The sequence below is a fragment of the Chlamydotis macqueenii genome, chromosome Z (genome assembly GCF_036417535.1).
Source record: "Chlamydotis macqueenii isolate bChlMac1 chromosome Z, bChlMac1.mat, whole genome shotgun sequence".
NCBI lineage: Eukaryota > Metazoa > Chordata > Aves > Otidiformes > Otididae > Chlamydotis > Chlamydotis macqueenii.
In genome coordinates, this window is record NC_141593.1 from 28,853,043 (window position 1) to 28,874,775 (window position 21,733).

General features: G+C 43.2%; 1 protein-coding gene across 1 annotated transcript in view; it reads left to right on the forward strand.

Annotated features, from left to right (window-relative positions):
• The first annotated feature begins 9,169 nt into the window (after positions 1-9,169).
• Positions 9,170-21,733, forward strand: part of RCL1 (RNA terminal phosphate cyclase like 1) — a 29,408-nt gene continuing 16,844 nt past the window's right edge. The window contains exons 1-5 of the mRNA XM_086771258.1: positions 9,170-9,308; positions 11,446-11,517; positions 12,363-12,538; positions 18,872-18,946; positions 20,237-20,361. Coding sequence (XP_086627384.1) covers positions 9,173-9,308; positions 11,446-11,517; positions 12,363-12,538; positions 18,872-18,946; positions 20,237-20,361 — 584 coding nt within the window. The 5' untranslated portion in view covers positions 9,170-9,172. The remainder of the gene's footprint in view (positions 9,309-11,445; positions 11,518-12,362; positions 12,539-18,871; positions 18,947-20,236; positions 20,362-21,733) is intronic.

Below are 21,733 nucleotides of genomic sequence, written 5' to 3' on the forward strand. Positions count from 1 at the left end.
CAATATGTATTGTGAAATGTTGTGAGCTTTAATTGTTTGCCTTGTAGTTAAAGTAGCAAATGCATGACTTGTTGTAAACCAAACATGTACAGCTGTGATTCTTTATTTAGATTTAAATAATTTCTTCATGCTTTGCCAAGAAGAATATAACAGTGTCACTTTTGTGGTGTCATTCCTACCTTTATTAAACAGTCTAATGCATTATTCCTCCCAGATGCTGAGTACAGCAAATTAATACTTATCCATAACAACAGTTGTCTCAAAACTTTAAGTTTCCTAGGAAATGTATGTTCTTGAAATAGAAATTTACTAGCTGTACACCAAGCTTTTTACACTCAAAACCTTATTTACAACAAAGATGAAACAAACCCTATTTATAAAGTAAAAAATTTATTGTTAGCATAATTGAAATCTTAACAGCTTCATTCAATAATTATTATTAATCCAGATGAAATTATTACAGAACAAGAAAGGATATGTCTTTGTTGACAAGTTTCAATAATAATAATAATAATAGTAATACCGCTAAAATTGTTTCACACACGCTTCTTAGTTTCTACCATTCTGCTGCTGTTGTGTTCACCCTTCTCCCCTCCTTCCCTAGGCCCCAGGGTCAATGGTCTCATTCAGGCGAGGGAGCGGCTGTTACAGTTGGTCATCAGCATCTGGAGTCCTCCACCAAGAAGAAGATGATGTTAGTGTTGGTTCTTTTTCTTCTTCCTCCCTCTGGAGTCGACTTGGAGTTATTTTTGTATGCTTGCTAACACACTTTTACACCTTGCTTTTTTACACTAATCTGCAGCTCCATACTACATCTAATTTTGCTATATACAGTGCCACGTATACTCTTAGTTACCCCTAAAAACAGTTGTGTGTAGCTCCACGACTGAATTTCTCTAACTGACCACTGGTGAATTGTTTGTAGCTGTCAGATCTCCAGTCCCAACCCTGTGCTCCATCTCTTAGCAGGCTATGTATGCTGTATCCCATGTCTCCACTTCTCAAGGCTCTGGTATTGTACCAGACCTGCATTTCGCCACATCACCTCATCATATTAGAGTCATAAAAATCATTCTACACAGTGTAATGCCTGTTAGTATTACCTATTTAAAACTATCATTGTACCATGCAAAGACAAAAAAAAAAAAGAAAAATAAATTAGCCATAGAAACTTGTCAACTGGAGAAACTGCTGTCACAGTTAGATGAAGCAAAGCAAAGCTGCAAACAGACCAAAAAATGTTCAGACAGAGCAAGTCTGATAAGCTTCAGTCCTGAGGCCTTGGAAACAGTACAAGGTTTATGGCCTGTTCCGAGCAATGGCAATACTTCATTACAGGGCTACATTGTTACAAGTTGATATGATCAAATACAGTATTTTAGTTGTTTGCAAAACATTCCTGTCTTCCTAGTCTTTCTTTTGAGACATATTTATAGTTTGTAATTAAGGACTCCTGCTTTAATCTTATAAAAAGCACTTATCACAGGTTGTTTAGACATCCCTTGAAACAGCTAAGAGGAAAAGGCAGTATGGTAAACAGGGGGTACACAGCTGTGTTTCTGAGCCTGTGTGAAAACATGTGGGAGACGTGAACCAACAGAAATTTAGAAAACAGCATTATCTTTTTGGACACTTGTAGGCCATGTACATTAGCAGAAAGCAGAGCTCTCTTAGAAATTTCTGTAATAACTTTTTCTGTAGTATTTATCTCAACAAGCGATTAAAATACCAGGAGACTGTCATGTTCTCCAACCATTACTTTCATGAAAATAAACATCTTTCCTAAGTATTAGAGGGAAAACAGTAATAGCTTTACATTATGAGATTAAGTTATAATGGCTGTCCATCTATTATGACCTGCCATTCAGCCTCTCTGTGGCACCTCTGGGCAGTTAATAAAAATCTTTGTCCTGACTCCAGAAAGCCTTGAACTCCTAAGACAACAAGCTACCAGCATTCCCAGAGGAAGGAAATCCCTCTCCTGTGTCATTAGATACTCTCATGACAGGTATACCTACATTACACCAGCCCAAGAGTGTTTTTTAATCTATCTGCCGGTGATTGTTCTCAGAAATATTTTACTTCAGCTATGTAAGGACATTCTGTTTGCCGATGGATTGAGTTGGTTTTGAGGAAGACTGTTTTCCTAATTTTGTTTTCAGATGCCTTGACATGAAACAGATACTGGCAAATTCTTAACAGATGATAGCAAATCATTGGAAGTTAGAGCAGAAGGACAAGATGGACAGAACTAAAAATACATGTATGGGAAGCAGGGGAGTACACAAAGGAAGATAAATGAACCAGAGCAGAGTGTTCCTTTGAACTGGACATATTGAACTAGACATTTTCTGTGCAAATCAAAAGGTTCACAGATACAGAGTTCAGATAATGCAGTGGAAAACTTCCATTGTTGATGTAGCAGCACCTGGAAGCATTTTACAGAGCTGTCTTCACAGAAGAAGACCTTCTCTATTTCAGCAGAAGTGTCCATCTTCTATCACATCCCGTATCCCCAGCCTCATAGCAAACAGTTATTTAACTAGTATTCTGTAATTATGTCTAAAAGGCCTGCGAATGAAGGAGGTTAGAGACAAAATTGTTCCCTGAAAACAGGGAACAGTGTCAGACTTCTTTCCCAATAAATATTGTCATTAATTTGACCTGAAATTCTAAAATGCTCTCCAAATTCTGAAATCCACAGGAACTGTGCAGAGATTTGGCTGAATTGGTTGTTTGCAAGCAGGAAAGCAAATCACCAATTTATCAAGAATGTTTTAAGAATTTTTGTGCAAAGAAGCTTGGGCATAGATTTTTTTTAGGTGAGAGGTTATATGATGAGATATGTATGTTCTTTACCCACTCACAGGTTTCCCTTAGTTCTGCTCAGTGCATCACAGAACAGAATTTTAGCTGTGCAAGACCCACTCTCTTTATCCTAGATGAGGGCAGCAATTGGCAACAAATTTCTCACACACAGAAAGCTACACTCCTTCAACAAAAACATCTTTTTCTAAAAATACCGGTTGTTCATCTGTACATTAATAGCTCTACACATTGTTGCCCATATCTCAGAAATCTTGGGCATTGTATATGTGAGGTAAGGCTGTATTCCAGCTGTCATTTTTTGATCCTTATTTTTCACAAATTCCTCAATCTGCTTCATTTAAGAAAATTTCTCATGCCTTGTTTCAGCACAGATGTGTTCTTTTGATTTGGATGTATAATTTTTCTGATTTTGATTTTTTTGTCTTTGCATCTGGGTCAGGGAAATCCCTAGTATCAGTACAGACTGGACGGTGACTGGATTGAGCGGAGAAGAACTGGGGTGTACTGGTATATGCAAAATTGGACATGAACCAGCAAGTTGAGCTTGCAGCCCAGAAAGCCAACCACATGCTGGGCTGCATCAAAAGGAGTGTGGCCAGCATGTCAAGGGAGGTGACTCTGCCTCCCTACTCCGCTCTCGTGAGACCCCACATGGAGTACTGCGTCCAGCTCTGGAGCCCCCAACGTCAGAAGGGCATGGACCTGTTGGAGTGAGTCCAGAGGAGGGCCACAAAGATGATCAGAGGGCTGGAGCACCTCTCCTATGAGGACAGGATGAGAGAGTTGGGGCTGTTCAACCTCGAGAGGTCTCCCCACAGGGAGACAAAGTGAAAAGCCTGAAGGAAGGCCTCAGCCTGTGAAAGGCAGAAGTTGATAGCTTTGAGAGGGCCTCTACAACAACATTGCTCTGCACCAGGCTAACAGCCACATCCATCTAGTCTGTTTCTCCATTTTCCTCTCTAATTCTTACTGAGGCAAGGTCTCCATGTGCATCTGTCCGATGGCATTCGTTCCCATGGTCTTCCCCTACACCTCCACTAGATAAATGCAGCCATATACTGCTTTTCTCCAGTTGCTCTGTGTGACAAGTTTCAAAACCCAAAAGGTTCTGGGGCTCCCATTCTGCAAATAAACCATGGCAAAAAGCAGCGTCACTCCTGAGGTGTAAAGAGTGAGAGCAGGCTCCACTTGTCTGCACCCAGCTCCTGCAGGTCCAGCGTGGTCTGGCGCAGGATGCGGTGGGGATGAGTCTCCTCCTGTGTGTTGCTCAGTGGCCTGGAGGTGCTGGGCCAAAATGCACTAAGCAAGTCTTAGGAGAGGTGCCACCACCCTGCATGTCCCTTGAAATGTCCCCTCAGGGAACAGCAGTGCTTGGGAGCACAGAAATCTTGGCAGATGTACAGAGAACAGCAAGTCCCTGTTCCAGTTTTTCCCCACACCCAGGTCCCAGGCCCCCGTGCACTCAGCATGCATCAGGCCTCAGCATGAGTTGTATGTTAGCCAAAATCTGAGTGGGAGTTAAGTGAACAGTTGCACAGTGGACAGAGACTGAAACACAGGAGGTTCCTCCTGAACATCAGGACACACTTTTTTGCTGTGAGGGTGACCAAGCCAAGGCACCAGTTGCCCAGAGAGGCTGTGAAGTCTTCCTTCTTGGAGATACTCAAAAGCTGTCTGGATGTGGACCCTGGCAACTGGCTCTGGGTGGCCCTGATTGAGACAGGGGGCTGGATGAGATGACCTCCAGAGGTCCCTGCCAACCTCCACCATACTGTGACTCTATGATATACAGAGGGGATGGGGAAAAAAAAGAAAAAGAAGAAAAAAAAAGAAACAAGATGAAAATAACACCTCAACAAAATAATTCCAATCACTAAATTTTATTAATTTGCCTTTTTTTACATGGGAAAAAAAGCAGTGTTTTTGCCCAAATAATATGGTGATATCAGGCTAACTAATATCCATGTTTATATCATACATTGTCTAGCAAGAAACGGGAATGTGGCCATATGACAGACAGCATGCTCAAAGACTGAGATATTTTTCTACTGTTTGGTTCATAGCATGGCTCCAAGTATTTAAAAAAACCTCAAATGGCAGTCTTCCAAATGTCATCTCATCCATTCTCAGTTGGTCCCAAAGATCACACCTGACTGTCTAGGTTGCCTCTTAAGCTTACCAAAAGGAAGTGTATCACTTCATATCTCCAGCCTGAAAAGACATTATTAATTGGGATAAGCATGCAATGCAAAAGTAGACTCAAATTTGAGCTGTAAGAATAGTTATTTCTTCCTGTCAGTCGCTGTCATATACTTTGCATCCCCATCCCCGTACCAATAGTAATGCAATCAGAAGGTTTCATTTTTTCCCCTTGGCGATATGAGAAGAGTTTTGGCAAAGGAACTTCATGACTGTGGGCACACAATGCGTACAACAGATGGGGACAGGTGTTTGGTCCAGTTGGCATTTATTATGCTCGTAGTTTGCAAAACACTTACCTTGGGCGTCAGTACAGCAGTTAATGAAACTACTCAACAGTGGAGAGAGGTGTTTCACTTGTTTTAAACAGGAAGTCATCAGAGGTGAATTGCATTGCAGAGGAGGTAGGTGGTGTAGAGAGGATGCTGTTACTGAGAAGTCACATATATAAAGACTATTGAAGTGTCTTGAACTTACAAGATGTAACATTCCCATTTTTAAATGACGTCACTATGTTTCCATTAACAAGTTAAATGGGCAAGGCATTCTCCATCAAGAGCAGTTCTGTCAGTTGTATTCAGCCAGTTTTACGTGGTACATTTGAGGATTAACATTGCTTCAAGGCTAGATTTGCCTCCCTATAAGTGTTCCTATTCCAAATCCATCATATTTATTTGTCTCAAACAAGCAACTGCTGTAATACCCAGAAGACTGAGCTTGTAAATACCATATTGCCTATTAACAAAAGCTCCCCGTCCAACCATCCCTGGGGTTATTACACTGGTTCTGCATTAGACCACACTTATTTCTGTAAATCCAAATGTCACCAAATGCCTCACCAATTATGTATGCATAGCATCATCCCATGTCTGCACTGACAAGAAAGAGAGGTTTACTTGAGGTTAGAGGCACGCCAAGAAGGAGGTTTTCTGATGAAAACTGACTGCCAAATCAGTCATGTCACTTCAGGTCTACTCATGCCCCCACAGATCTGCAACCTGGAAATAAAATAAAAGCCCTTTGCCAGCTCCTGAAAGCATAGGTACAGTCACTCCCCTGCTCCCTAGCATTTACACCTCCAACAGCACTGTTAGTCTTTCACAACATTAGGGACAGTGCACTGGGGCAGCTCTGATGCTTGCAGCTTTTGCCTCTTGCTTTTTGCCCAGCTGGCCTTTATTTACTGTGAGAAGTTTCTGTTCACCCTTCCTTGCTCCCAGCTAGGTAGTTAACGCTTTCCTAAAGAAAACAGAGAGTGTTTCCCTACATTGCTTAAAACTTTGCACAAAACAGATAGCCAGGGACCTCTTAGGAAATTCACAAGCCAGGCCACCAGTTCAGAGGGTTTTTTTTGTTCAGAAAACAAACACACAACTCCTCTACCACTCTGCCCAATCTTCAGCCTGCCTTATCCTACTCTGGAAACACATCATGCCCTTCCAAAAACTGCTTTCCCAACTTATTCCTGGGAAGATCCACCTACCCTTCCCTCTGCTGCCTATTTCTTAATTTATCCCCACGCCACACATCCCATCCTCTTCTAAATAGATCCAACTGGAGAATCCAGGCCCTCATCCTGATCCTCTTTTGCTTGACTGGAAGGCCTGACAGTTGTAAGATTTAACCTGTAGAAGCTCAGCTCCTGATGTTGGCTAATTCTTTTCTTTCATCCTGTCTCTCTGCTGGAATTCCGGGGAGAACATGTAGTCTCTCACTATGTGCACAGAGCACAGATCAATATTAGATCTTGTTTGAGGCCTTAAAAGTGCCAGTAATAGAAATAACAGCAGAACAGAAAAAGACTCAACACGTCTGTAGTGTTGTATTACTACCTCTGCTCAGCCCAGAAATTTCAGTTTGCTGCTTCCTTGCCTCAGCTAGCTAAGGAGGAAACAGAGTGGGCTAGTGTGGGACAGCACTCCAGTGTATTTAAAACAGACAGACAAAATGCAGCAACTTTCTTTACAGTTCTTTTGGAAATCAGTGTATCACAGGGGATATGAATTGCTTGTGAAGCCCTCATGGGTTAGCACCAATTATCTGATGCAGACTTTCACTGCTAAAAAGCCTGCACAAATATAATATTGATCTTATTTCAAAAAAGACCTTTGTAAAACAGACAAAAGTTCTCATTGAGTGACTATTATAATGTCCTGGTTACTGTTGCCTTGAATGCTCCTCACTGCAATTATAAATGTGTGAATAAGTAAGTGAAATGTGATTTAGGCTGCAGCCAACATGAAGGACAGAAGGAAACATTAACAGCACAGAAATCTCATTTCAAACTTATTCTGTGCTTTCATCTACCATAGCAGCTTACAGAAAAGCAAAAATGGCTTATTATGAGTCAGGTGTGATTCAAAGGCATATTTTATCTGCAATCTGGAACAAAGCAAAAAAATAATGCAGATATATGAAAAACATTCGTAGGTTTAAAAGTAGAATAAGGCACTGGAACACTGGAACAGGTTGCCCAGAGAGGTGGTTGATGCCCCATCCCTGGAAACATTCAAGGACAGGTTGGGCGGGGCTCTGAGCAACCTGATCTGGTTGGAGATGTCCCTGCTCTTTGCAGGGGGGTTGGACTAGATGACCTTTAAAGGTCCCTTCCAACCCAAACTATTCTATTATTCTATGATATGTAGCTTGTAGATTGGTTTATCAAAACAACAAAGGATCCTTATGCACACTGATCAGAAAAGCTGATTTTGTTTAGCAAACAGCTAACAAAAGGACATCTAGTTCCTGCATAGTTCCTGTGAAGTATGCCTATCATGTTTGGTTTTTTTTTAAAAAAAAAAAAAGTTTAGTTTCTGGAAAACAACTTATTGAGGAAAAAAAAAAAGTATTGTTCTTCATAAGGAAAAATGGTCTGGCCTTTTCGGTTCATGGCTGATGATAACTAATCTGGGAGGTGCTGTTGACTCTCTTGAGGGATGAGAGGCCTTGCAGAGGCATCTGTCTAGACTGAAGCATTGGGCAATCGTCACTGTCATCAAATTGAACAAGTACAAATCCTGATTCTGCACCAGGGATGGAGTAATGTGGGGCACAAGTCTGAGCTGGGACAGGTGTGGCTGGAGAGCAGTCTTGCAGAAAGGATCTGGGGGTGCTGGTTGACAGGAGGATCAACAGGAGTCAGCAGCGAGCCCTGGCAGCCAAGAGGGCAAACTGCACCCTGGGTGCATCAAACACAGCAGAGCCAGCTGGTCAAAAGGGGTGACTGTCCCGCTGTATTCAGCGTTGCTGCGGCTGCACCTCAAGTACTGCGTGCAGTTCTGGGCCCCACAGTTGAAGAAGGATGTGAAGGTCCTTGAATGCGTCCAGAGGAGGACAACAAAGCTGGTGAAAGGGCTAGAAGGCGTCTCCTGTGAGGAGCGGCTGAGGACTCTGGGTTTGTCTAGTTTGGAGAAAAGGAGGCGGAGGGGCGACCTTATTGCTCTCTACAGCTTCCTGAGGAGGGGAAATGGAGAGGGAGGTGCTGATCTCTTCTCCCTGGTACCCAGTGATAGGACACGTGGGAATGGTTCAAAGCTGTGCCAAGGGAGGTGTAGACAGGACATTAGGAAACATTTCTTTACTGAGAGGGTGGTCACACCGTGGAACAGGCTTCCTAGAGAGGTGGTCGATGCCCCAAGCCTGTCAGTGTTTAAGAGGCACAATGTTTAAGAGGACAATGCCCTCACTAACATGCTTTAACTTCTGGTCAGCCCCGAAGTGGTCAGGCAGTTGGGCTAGGTGACCGCTGTAGGTCCCTTAAAACTGAAATAGTCTCTTCCACTTAAGAAACTTCTTTCCTTGCACACATAAGCGTGGCCTAGCGCCGGCACTGCCGCACGGCCATCCGGGTTTCCCTTAGGGTGCAGACCCAGAGCCTCCCTCGGCCTCTTCCTCGAGGCCGGTTGGGCTCTGCCGCTGCCGTTGGGGGGGGGGGGGGGGGCTGCCCAGGGGGCCGACACCCACCCCCGCTCCTCTGCCCGGCGCTCCCCGGGGCAGCCGCTGAGCGGGACCGCCCCAGGCACCGCCCCCCCGAAACTCGCCCCCACCTCCCCCGCCCCGCCCCTCGCCCTTTGACCCCCGCCAGTACGCCGGCGTTTCCTGTCCCCAAACCACGTGGGGTGGGCGGCAGCGGCGCGGCGGCGGCATGGCGAGCGAGGCGCAGTGCCTGCGCTACGCCGGCTGCAACTTCCTGCGGCAGCGCCTGGTGCTGGCCACGCTCAGCGGGCGCCCGCTGAAAATCCGCAAGATCCGCGCCAAGGAGGAGGACCCCGGCCTCCGCGGTGAGCGGCGGCACCGGCGGCCGCTGGGGGAAGAGGTCGGGGTAGGGGGGGAGAGCGGCGGAGCGCCGGGGCTTTGCTGCCGGGGAGGGGCGGCACCGGCCCGAGGCCTTGCGGCGGGTGGGGAGGGGGCGGGGGTGCCCAGCGGGGGCCCGAGCCGCTGGCCGTGCGGTGCGGGGGCTTCGCTGCCAGCCCGGGCTGGTTGGCGTCCCTGTGGAGTGGGCTCTGCGCTCCAGGGTTGCGGAATCGGCGGTCGTTTGCCGCCGCGGGCCCGGCAGCGGGGTCCCCCGCGCTTTGCGGGAGCCCGAGTCCCCGGGGCGTCCGTGGGTCAGGTTTTATGCTTTGGTTTTCACTGGGGCTTTGCCCAAATAGCAGTAAAGGTGAAAGATCTGAAATCTGTTCACTGCTCATTTCTGAACGCTTCTGACACTGCAGACTGCTTTAAGTCACCCTCATCGTTCCTCTACAGGACCTCTGGCACCCCGAAGGAAATCTCCTCTTTTAACTAAAGCAAGAAGACAACAGGATAGAGACTGAGGAATAATCATTATTGTGGTGTTCTGTCATTTTTTGGGCAAGGCGTGAACTTCAAAACAGGGCTAGCACCAGCATAGATGCTGCTCAGCCTTCTGAGGAGGCTTCAGTTCGTAGCTAGAAATTCTCCAGAACTGCCAAAACCTTCTTGTGTGCTTAACTTAACATTTACCGTGACCCCAAAGTATTTATTATTACCATGGGATGTTTGGTGGTGGTGAAGTTTGTAGGTTTTGCCATGTTTTTTTAAAAGGTGTTTGAATTGCCTTTTTCAAGTGTGGGTTAAAATGTAAACGGTGACTGTAAAGAAAAATGGTAACAACAAATGCTGGCTTGTGTGGATGGTTCAACATGCAGTTCTCTCTGCTTTTCACGGCTGGAACATTTGCAATGAAGACTACAGGTTTGTTCTCCAGGAGGGAAATGTATATTTGCAAGAGTGCACTCTTGCACTGGAAGAGGTCCCAGTGCTGTCATATAAGCTTTTAAGTTCAGAAATTATCATCACAGAGAGCAGAACCAGCATTGTGTGACTAAGGCATCAACCGTATTATGCAAATGTTAATAAACTGTAAGTTCTGCAAGTAGCTCTGGTTTAAGTATTTATTGCATCCTAGAAGCTTATGTATAAAGAAAAGTCTGATTACTGTTTAAGAAGTGACGCAGCGGTGTTCTGCACCCTACCAACAGTTAGGCAGGTGCTGTTGGTCCTTACAACTAACTGGGTTTTGAACTCTGCATCTGTTCGTGTATTTTCCTTGATATTGAGCCTGTACCAGCTTGAGATACCTAAATAGTAGAATATTAGCATATTCCTCCCTCTTTTTAATTTGTTTTTTTTTGTTGTTGTTGTTTGGTTGGTTTTTGTTAAATATGCTTGTCCTTTCCTGTGTCTCTGAGTGAATGTCCACACAAACGAGAGAAATGGAGGAATTAGTTCCACACAAACTGCTATAGTGTACACAGTAAGCAAGAATAGAGGCAATAGGGAGACTTGTGTTTCTCTTTCCTTTTTTATACCAATGACTGTGTTGGAAATGGAAAATTTGAAAGTCTGCAGATAGCTAATTGTGTTTGTGGAACAGCTGTGCAGCAGCCTGTCACATCTGAATGTCCCCTCATTTTAAACAGAACTTTTACAGAGAATAATGGTAAGCTGTTATTAGCTTGTTGTGTTTAAATATACAGGGTCCTGATTGGTAGGATTTGTATATTTTGCTTCATAATGAGCAAAATGTAAATTGTCAAAGGTTTTATCCTGGGCTTGAGTGATCCCTCAGGCCACTGTGGTCAGAAGTGTCAACTTGTGTCACTGTCTGTGTGCTGGGGAGAGGAGTGTGGCTAGTCCGCAGTCGCATCTGGGGGCGTCTCAATTGATTTGAGATGTCTGTAAGGATGGAGGCTCAACTTGACATCTCTGTTTCTATAGCATATTGCCTTTTCTCATTTAGTAGAATTATACCACAACAAGTTGAAGAGTGAGGATAGCCTTACTGTCATGGAAAGCAAGACAGGGAAAATGTACAAGTATGGTGTTGAAGTTCCTTATTTTTTCCAGGAATAAATTTAACGGACTTTAAAATTCTGTCTTGGTTCTACTCCTTAGATTTTGAAGCAAGTTTTATTCGCCTGATTGACAAAGTGACCAATGGCTCTCGAATTGAAATAAACCAAACAGGTGAGATCTGTTTTCTCTTCTTCCTCTTCTGGTCTTCCACAGTGAAATCAAAGTTTTGGCTTGACAGAGGTAGGTGTTCAGATGTCATTGGCTGAAGATCAGAAATATCCAAGGTGAGAAGTTTTATAGTAATTGATCACATGCAAGAGGATCAGCACTCCATCATAATGCAGAGAGTTTAAGGAAACTGTATTGCTCAAGAATGAAGATTAGTATTTTGTTTGGCATGTGGGATTTCATAGCTGGGTCGGGTCCCTCTGAACCAGAACAGATTTTTGTAGAAGGCAAAGTTTGCCTTCCACAAAGGCAAGCTTGTGGGCAAGACTGCTTGCTTAGTCATGCTTAGGAAAGGGATTGCTTTGAGTGAGAGGCATCTCACATAAAAATCTCATCTGGTTCTTGTCTTCTTTTCTTTTTTTTCCTTTTTTTCCTTTTTTTTTTTTTTTTTTAATTTAAGGATTTTAAGGATTATGGTAGGTCGCTAAAGCAGACTGACTACCACCAGATATGCTGAGACAGCAGTGACCAGATGGTCTGGGGAAGATTTAGTAGATGTGGAAGATAAAAATTGCTTGTATTGGCATTTTGGGGATTGCTAAGAGATCCTACATTTTTGGAAAGGAGGGGAAGGGAAAAGGAATAGTGTGACAGACAGGCACTCATATGCGTTGGCCTATTTATTAAGTGCAGACATAGAAATAGCATGCTGGAAGTGCTACCATATTTCATAAATTCTTCTATCTCCAATTTGCCTGTGTGTATCATTGCAAAGTGTCTTTATGCTGTAGTAATGGCCAGTGTACTGAGAGTGCTCATTTGGTTTGGTCCCCTGCCATCTTCCCCAGGTACCACCTTGTATTATCAGCCTGGTCTTCTGTACGGAGGCTCGTTGGAACATGACTGCAGCCCTAGTCGTAGTATTGGCTACTATTTGGAAAGTCTGCTCTGCTTGGCACCTTTCATGAAACATCCATTGAAGATTGTCCTGAGGGGAGTAACCAATGATCAAGTAGATCCTTCAGTAAGTAATAAAATTTAAATACCAGAGGAGGTAAAAAAAAAAAAAAAAAATAGGAAGAGGTGGCTTAAACATGTTGCATTTTTATCATCCCTTGCATCCTTAACCATCCAGTGTTACTGGATCTGCCAGCACACTTAGAATCAAACAAGCATCTGCTAAACTGTTCCCTTTCTGTATCACTCCAAACTGCAGTTTGTAGTTCACCTTTTGACTTTCAGTTCTGTGCTCCTTCTGTCTTCTCCTCTGGAGGCTCCCTTTAAATGCAGTATGAGGCCCTGCCACTGCTTTGCTTCTTCCATTCTCTTAGAAATTAGATGGATTGTTTTCCCCACCCCAGACATGTACTTACTGTAAAAAGAGGAAATTGTCTTTAAAATTTGAGTGTGACAAGGAAGAAATATTTCTCTTCCGTTGGATGCTGGACTTAGTTATACCAGTGCTGCTGCGAAGCCTTCTTTATGTTTGAAACAGAAGTAACATGACAATTATGAAATTACAGTAGCAAAAATATGTAATAATTCTCTGATTCTTCAGAAAGACACTAGAAGGCCTGGTAGGTCAAATGACTGTGAAACGCTTGCCTTGATTTCAGTGTTGTTACCAAAGTGAGCTATGGATAACGTGGGATTAAAAGACTGAAGTAATGGTTAGTGGTGATGCTATTTTTTTTCCCTCAAAAAACCGAAACATAATGGCTTTTGGAGAACAGCACTGGTCACCTTTTGAATGGTGGTGGGAGACTGCCTGTTTTCCTCTGAGTAGATTAAAGAAACACTGTAATCTGAAAACTTAACCAGTTTAAATGAATACAAATACTATGGAGTATAAGTGCAGCTATTAGACAAGCCTCTAAGCTCTGCTGGTTCTTCAGCTGTGCTCCTCTTCTCATTTAAAAAACTTGTTCTATCACCTGTGGCTCTGTGAGACACCAACATGAGTCAAAGGGTGATTGAAGTGGGTTATACACAGCAATGTCAAAAAAAAAAAAAGAGGGGGGTCTAGGGGAGGTAGAATGGGAAGCATGTTTCACTAACCTTTCAGTCACTGTGATTAAAAGTACTTAACAGAAATGGTAAGTAGTGAGAATCAAAAGAAGTCTCTTTTGCTGGACTGCATCTTTTTAATAACAGTGGAGAAATTATTGAAGAATTTGGAGACAACAAGCAGTCCACTCTTAATGTTGTTTTCAAGTAAGTTTGGACACTCATCTAAGCAACTGAGTCTTCATTCTGGAAATTATCCTTTTTCATGCATCTGCCACATGGGCCGAAAGAGATTAAACAATTTTAGTTGAAATGGGGGTGAAAATTTGAGCCAGTTGGTTTGTGCTTGAAGGGAGCTTGCACTGGTCAAAGCTCAGACACAGACGGATGTTGGCATACCTCAGCTGAATCACAGTATGTGACACAAAGTGTAAATAAAATGCAGATGTGCATGCTAAGGAGTTACATCTTAAGTTCAGTGTGGTGTAGAAGCATGTCCTTGTTTCGGCAGGGATAGAGTTAGTTTTCCTCTCAGTAGCCAATGTGTTATGGATTTCGGATGTAAAGACTGTTGATAAATACACTGATGATGTTAATGAGACCAAGGACACTGTCTGGCTGCCCAGGTCTCACTATTGTGCAAGTGCAGGAAGCTGGGAGAGAGACAGACAGAATAATTGACCCAGACTGGCCAAAGAGAGTATTCCATGCCATAAACGTCATGCTCAGTATATAAGTGGGGGTTGCCCACGGGGGGAGCATCCATTTTTCCATCCTTCTCATTTCTCTTGCTCGCTGGCAACGTTCCCTCTACCTTGCTGGCTCCCTTTTGCGCCTTTGCTTGCTGCTCAGTTTCATTTCCACGATCACTGCCCCGGACGAGCTGTATGGGTCATTGGGACATTGGGTGGTGAGAAATTGTGCATTGTTCATTCTGTATGTTTTTATGTCCTTATATTCTGTTATTGTAGTTTTCCTTTGCTATTTTAGTAAACTGTCTTCATCTCAACCCACGAGTTTTCCTTTCTTCCCAGTTTCTCCCTCATCCCACTGGGGAGGGAGAGGGTGAGCGAGAAACTGTGTGGTGACTTGGGCTAAACCACCACGGTAGTTACTGTGACTCAGCTTGTGTGTAGTAACTTTTTAAGTGGTGCTAACTGAATACCAATTCCTAAAACTGATTTAAACCTGGTTTATGTCTGTTTAACTTGCCTGAGTAAACATTAAACCTGGCACACACCAGTAAACTACTTCAAGGAGTTTTACAAGATGTTTTGTATAGCATATGGCTCTGAAGGTTGCTGAGACTAAAAGCACAAGTTTCTGCTACCCTCAATGATTTGTGTGCTTAAGTAAATGGAAACTTGGTTTGGGTTTTTATTTGGGTTTTTATTTTTCAGTAGGCAGAAGGTGCTTAGAAACTGGACGAACATTTATTACCTATGCTTGCCCAAAAAGGGATGCTTACACGCTTCTATCCATCTGTACACTTTCTGACTTTTGAAGGAGAACGGGGAAAGGCAAACCAGTGTAAATATATTATGTGTAGTTTAAAATGGGCAAGGTTTTCGCTGCTGCTCTTCGTGTAAGAACCTCTCAGTCTTAACTTAGTATGTACAATAGGCAAAGCACTTGCTCTTCTGCTTTGGAGAATTTTTGTTTGTAAAAGGAATATCATGTTTTGTAAACATGTATCTTTGTTTTGGAGCTAGATGAATTCTGCGGGGTGTATCCTTGCATGAGTGTATTCCACATCTGTCATCCACAGATAAATGTGCAAGTTCACGTATGTGTGTGTGAAAATACATATGTACATACATACAGAGGTATGCTACACATATGACCCTATAGAGACCCCTTTGTGCTTGAAAGAAGGTAGTCCTGCCCATCCTCCTTCCATATCTCCTGCTATCAGCCACAGAGTCCTGATATTCCAGTCTGGACGCTTTTCAGAGCCTTCCCTAAGCCATTTCAGCTGACTGACAAAATGGCAGAGAGCTGTACCCCTGCATTTTCTCGTGGAGCCATCCACCTGGTAAGTAGCAGGAATGTGTGCGCAGTCAGAGAAGTGGGACTTTTCCATCATGGTAGCAGTGAGCAGGTAGGCTGACCCACTGGGCTTTCTGAAATCCGCTCTCAGCTTTTACACAGCCTCAAAAATATCTGCTGGATGTGATTGCTGTGTTGTGGGTTTGGGGTTGCTCTTTACCAGAGAACCCCTTCTCAGGAGGACAAAAGGGAACATGGCAGATCATCTTCTGTGGGAAGAGTGGAAGTGGTCAACACGAGAGGAAGGGCATTTCTAAAGGATGGCTCGTGGAAGGAAAGACTTCAACTGAGTTCAGTTAAGCACAGGTCAGGCTGAGTTCCTGGAGTATAGAGTGTGTGTTTATGTTAGCATTTGTTTGTATACATTAAGAGCCCTCCAGTGAGGTGCAGTGGAAACCTCTTTAACTGCTAATGCCATTCCGAAAGAGTACTGTGGCCACTGAAATACAGAGTAATGTGCGCTTGCTCCAGGTTGGACTGTGGTGGTAATAGTGCGAACGTGACACATCCGGAATGAGTGAGAGGGATACTGCTTTGCTTACACTTGTTGGGAAGAGATGTGGCTTTGGAATGCCAGCCTGCGCTGTTCACTGGCAGCCTACATTTGCATTGGTGAGACCTGACCATGGGTGGCTTTTGGGACCAGCCATGTGCAACTGGTGTATAGAGTTGAGGTCGTTTTAAGTTCTCTGTATGGAGAGTATGTATTGGGGGATGTCTTTGTGAAGTGCCTTTTTGAAGGGAATGGAGGTGGCGCACAAATGGTATCTCTTACTTTCCTTTCCTTCTCTACATGTTGTTATTCTGACAGATACTTAGTGCTGCAGTAACGTGGTTTTGTAATAATCATTCTTGATGCTTGAGTTTGCAAGGGTTGAAGTTTTTTTACAGCTGTGCCATGGGGCTTTAAACTGAAATGACTTTCATGCTGACATGAGACTAGCATATGAAGTTTTGACTTGGGAGCAATAATCTTCAATGTTAATAAAAATTCAGCAGTTGTCTATAATGACAAGAAAACAAGTTTTTCCTACTGACTTTTTTGCAGTTTTTAGGAGTGTGGGTTTTTGGGGGTTTTTTTTGTTGTTTTTTTTTGTTAGTTTTTTTTGTTTTTCTTTTTACTTGATAAACTCTGGTTTCGCTTTTCCCCCATCAAGTCTAGGTCCTTATCCCTAAAGCATAACGCTATAGGTGTGGCAGGCATAAGTGCTCTTCTGTGCACTGCTAATGGCTGTGCAGGCCAGGTGATCCAGCTGATGCTTCCCTCTTTCCTTGGTAGCTGTGTTCTGTTGGGTCTGCATCTGGTTGGCTTCTTTAAAGGAAGAAGGGTTGTATTTACACTAGTTTGAACAAGCAACGTCTATGGGACTTGGCAAGTTCTTGGCATTTGTGGTGAGCTATGCCCTGGGTTGTATGATGGATTTGCTTTGATACAACTTGGTGTGGTGGTGTCTGCTGTGGAGATGGAATAACTGCCCTTCAAGGGGAGGTGAAGGATGTTTTTATGGCTGAGTATAGGCAAGAGACTAGACAATATGGATTTGGGTCTCAGTTCTGCTGCCATCTTGTGATTTCAAGTGAAGTACTTCAGCTCTCCTGCCTGAACTCCCACTCGTCGGTGGAGCAGAACAGCGTTTTCCACTTCAAATACTGCTGATTACTTTCTCTATATAGGCTGCAAATTTAGAACAGAGACAGTTTCTTGTTATGTGTCTGTCTGGTACCTGATAAGTATCATGGCTGGAATTTGTCTGAGGACTAAAAACTATGACAAGTCTTGGAATTTTTAGAAACAGACAAACCAGACTCAGAATTGATCCAGCTTCCTAACGCTGGCTTTCTCCAGAGATACAGACTTCAGTCCAAAGAATTGCAAAAGTGGAAATGGAGGAGGGAAAGGGAGTTCCTAACCTACACAGTGAAGCGTTTTTTACTGGTATATTTTGTTTCATAAGAAAGAGGCAGAAATATTGTGCAACTTTAATGTGAACCAGATCAACTTGTTGGAACTTTTGCCAGTGGTATTCATGTGTGTCTGTGTGTATGCATATGCATGTTAGTAAAGTTTTTTCTACAAAAGTCAAATTTTTGTGCTTGATGAATACTACTGAGGGGCTGAATTAAGTTAGCCTGGCTGTAAAAAATACAAAATATATAAATACAAAAAAATAATCATTTACTTACAGCTTCTTAACAAAAACATTCAAATATTGATACTACTTTTAAAAACACCACCAAATGCCTCTCTGTAAGAAACAAAGTATGTTGGCCAGCAGGATTTGAAGAATGAGGACTGCAGCATATACCTGTAGCTACTCAGGTAGCTCTGACAGATTGTTCACAGCTTTGTAGGGGAGGTATATGCTACTGCTACAACAGTGGCTTGCATGCTCTCTGCAAAGCAGAGAGAATGAAACTTAAGAATTGTGGATTCTGGCTGAAGGCATGGGAAGGAGGATGCTTTTTTTTTTCCTCCTTCCTCAACTGCTGTCTGCCACGTCTGTTTTCCTCACCTGAATTTGGTTCCTCTTTGGTTGTGCTGTTCTGGTCCTCTCTCTCCCAAGTTGTTTGTCTTGAGAAACTCCCTGTGTTGTTGCACCGTAAAATCATTTTGGTCACCCTTGGCAATGCTACTGAAGTTTCAGCAGAGGGAAGAAGACGACTATCACTGTTGTCCTAGGTCAGCAATTAGGAGGAGTAATGGCAAGGAAAATCCTGCTCAGACCTGGATCGTGCAGGCTTCTGGCTCAAAGGAAGTACATGGATGATGTGTCACCCACTTCAGATTCTCCTAAGTATTTCAACAGGAGTTAGCTAGAAGCTGTTGTTTCTCAGAAACAGATGAAGAGAAGTTCTTGACAAAAAAAGGATGAGGTTCTTCTTGCCAAGCCAAGGGCCTGCTCCAAAAAGCAAAAGTTCTTGCAATCATCATTTATTTAGCTGTGGGAATTTTTTAGCAATGACAGAAGAATATAATTTTTTTAATATCTGTGTTCAGAGAAACAAGTGAGCTGATATAGCTGAACCATAATAGAAATAAAAATCAAGGTAAGGAAGAAATCCAGAATAGGAAATTCGGTCTCCCAATAATTTGTGGTAGCAAATTTTTTGAGAAATGAGACACTGTGGTAGTCTAGGAGTAGCTGAAGCTGTCTACGCTGCCTTCCCATGTTTTCCCATAGAATACCTAGTATGGAGAAGCCTTGTCTTTGTTAGGCACCTCATAGTGCAATGATTTTTAAATTACTGACTTCTGTAACTTCCAATAGAGAGTCTGCTTTTTAAATTCTGTGTGCTATAGGTTGATGTCCTTAAGGCAACAGCTCTACCCCTACTAAAGAAGTTTGGAATTGATGGTGAAAGTTTGGAAATCAAGGTAAGTCAACTTGTTCCTTTCTTTTCTAGTGCATGTTGAAACAATAGTTTTGCACAGCTTCGCAAGGACGTGTGCTTGCTCCTTGTGTCTGTCAGCAGCAGATATCTAGCTGTAGCTACAGACATTTCTAAAATTGCATCTTGTTCTTGGCATGTCTTAAATGGCATACCAGCCACACGGTGATTGAAGATGTGGTAGAAGAGAAATGCTAAGGCTATGGGTAGAGAGGGTAAGGAGAAAGTAGTGACTTCTTAATCTCCAAGGTCTTTGCAAGCTAAGAAGCCTTTTTGTTTTCTTGTTCCTCTTCAGTTCATTTAATTTCTTTTTCCTTCCACTTGCTCTTCCTGCCCCATGCTTAGGGCTATGGTGTAATAGAATCTTTTGCCTCCATTGCCAGTAGAGGAGCTGTATCTGTGTTTGGGTGAATGAAGTTTGCTTCTGGTTTGGAAAATACAGGAAAGAAACGTTTCTTTAAAGGCTACACTTTTCACAGGCCATATAAATCTGAATGTAGAATAGAACAGATTTTTGGAGGAGATGGAGAAAGAAACTATAGCCTTTCAAATTAAGAATGCTCATTTAAAATGTGTGAATGCCCTAGCTGTACTACTAGTCTTTGCTTGCTGTGCCATCCCCCCGAGTTGTTTCTCTCGACCCTGCCCATGGCCAAGGACCCCATGTCATTGCTCTGGGACTGTCAACCCCTGCTCCAGTGACCCTGCAGCAGGGCCAGTCTCCAGCTTCCCACAGCCCTGCCCTGCCTGGCCATGGGCCCACTGAGCCAGACCCACCCATGGGACCATGTCCCATCCCCATCTGCGTGGATGTTGGCTGGGGTGGTGGGATAGAGTCAGGCTGACCAGGCCTATTTGTGGGAATGAGTTCATTCTGGTCCCCCATATACATACTAAGCATCCAACACTTCTAGACTTTGTTCAGCCATAAGGTACAGATTTACTATTAGAGACCAGTCTTAAGCCAAGGTTGCCTTTCTAGTAAAGATATTTTTTGCTCTGGTTGGTTTTGGTTTGTTTTCTGTTGAGAAGCCAATGGAAAACAAATGCCCTACTGTACTAGAGGGAGAGGAGAGGGGAAAAAAAAATTGATTTTCACTTGTTGACTTGGTGCAAAATCCATTTCTGCCTTTAGGATGTTTTTTTCTCGTCTGTGTTCACATAATACCCCTACTAATGAAATGTTGTTATGTGTGAAATAAAAGCTATCATTTTTGACTATGTAAGTAAACTCTGTGCTCTTTACTAACCTATTTTTTTCCTCCATTGTTTCTAGATCAATCGAAGAGGAATGCCTCCCAAAGGGGGTGGAGAGATACTCTTTGCTTGCCCCGTGAGAAAGGTCTTGCAGCCTGTTCAGTTCACAGACCCTGGCAAAATCAAGCGCATCAGAGGAACTGCGTATCCTTTTTGTTTGCTTATTTTTCTTCTTTTAAAGGAGTTTGCCTTAAAAAAAGTAAGTCTCCCATGTTGAAGTTACAAAAGTGCACTCATGTTACTGAGCATATATCCAGATAAGACTGAACAGCACTATTGAAAATCTTTTCAATAGCAAGAGAAAGTTAAAATACCTTCCATCACATAATGTAGCAGCACTAAAATAAATCTTACCTTTTGTGTGGTTTTGTTATGCATTGAATAGGTGGTGTCTTGGCTGTTAATGAGTCTAGCGGAATTTTAGGTGGGAGCTTAAATCTTAGTTCAGTTTACACCTTACTGCACACATGTGAACTGAGCGTTTTTTTTTATGTTACGAAAATAAGTTTGTTAGCTCTTCACCTTCAGTATTATCATTGGAGATGGATGTGGAGGAGGTTTTACTTCTGCACAAAGATACTCTGCTCTGGTGAGACCCCACCTGGAGCAGTGCCTCCAGTTCTGGAGCCCCCAACATAAGAAGAACGTGGACCAGTTGGAGAGGGTCCAGAGGAGGGCCACAAAGATGATAAAAGGGCTGGAGCACCTCTCCTGTGAGGACAGGCTGAGAGAGACGGTGCTGTTCAGCCTGGGGAAGAGAAGGCTCCAGGAAGACCTTATAGCAGCCTTCCGGGACCTAAAGGGGGCTTATAAGAAAGATGGGGAGAAACTATTTAGTAGGGCCTGTTGTGACAGGATGAGGGGTAATGGTTTTAAAATAGAGGGAGGTAGATTTAGATTAGATATTAGGAAAAAAATTTTTACAATTAGGGTTGTAGAACACTGGAACAGGTTGCCCAGAGAGGTGGTGGATGCCCCATCCCTGGAAACGTTCAAGGCCAGGCTGGATGAGGCTCTGAGCAACCTGATCTGGTTGGACATGTCCCGGCTTCTTGCAGGGGGGTTGGACTAGATGACCTTTGAAGGTCCCTTCCAACCCTAACTATTCTATGATAACAGCAGAAAGTGTTTTTGTGGAGTACTCACTTTTGCAAACAGAACTGGATACCTGGTTAATGTTTTGGTTTGGGTTTGTTTTTTTCTCTTTATTTTTCTATTGTGGTTTTTGTATGGTATCTGTCATGAATCTGCTGTCACTGTAGGAAGAAGGCAGAATTCCCTTATAGGGAAGATTGTAAAGGTTGAGTGTTGGCCAACTTGTGGTTTAATTTGTGATTATGAGAGTCCCAAACATGATTTAGCTTTTATTACTCAAAAGGGAGGCAGGAATTGGGGGCAGGTGTCCTGCCAGAGATGCTGACTTGCAGCCTGTTCCTCCTTTTACTTTGTTGGCGTAACATCATATTTGTGTGTGAGAAAAGGACGCTTTGACCTGTGTTTCCAGCTGCAGTATTTG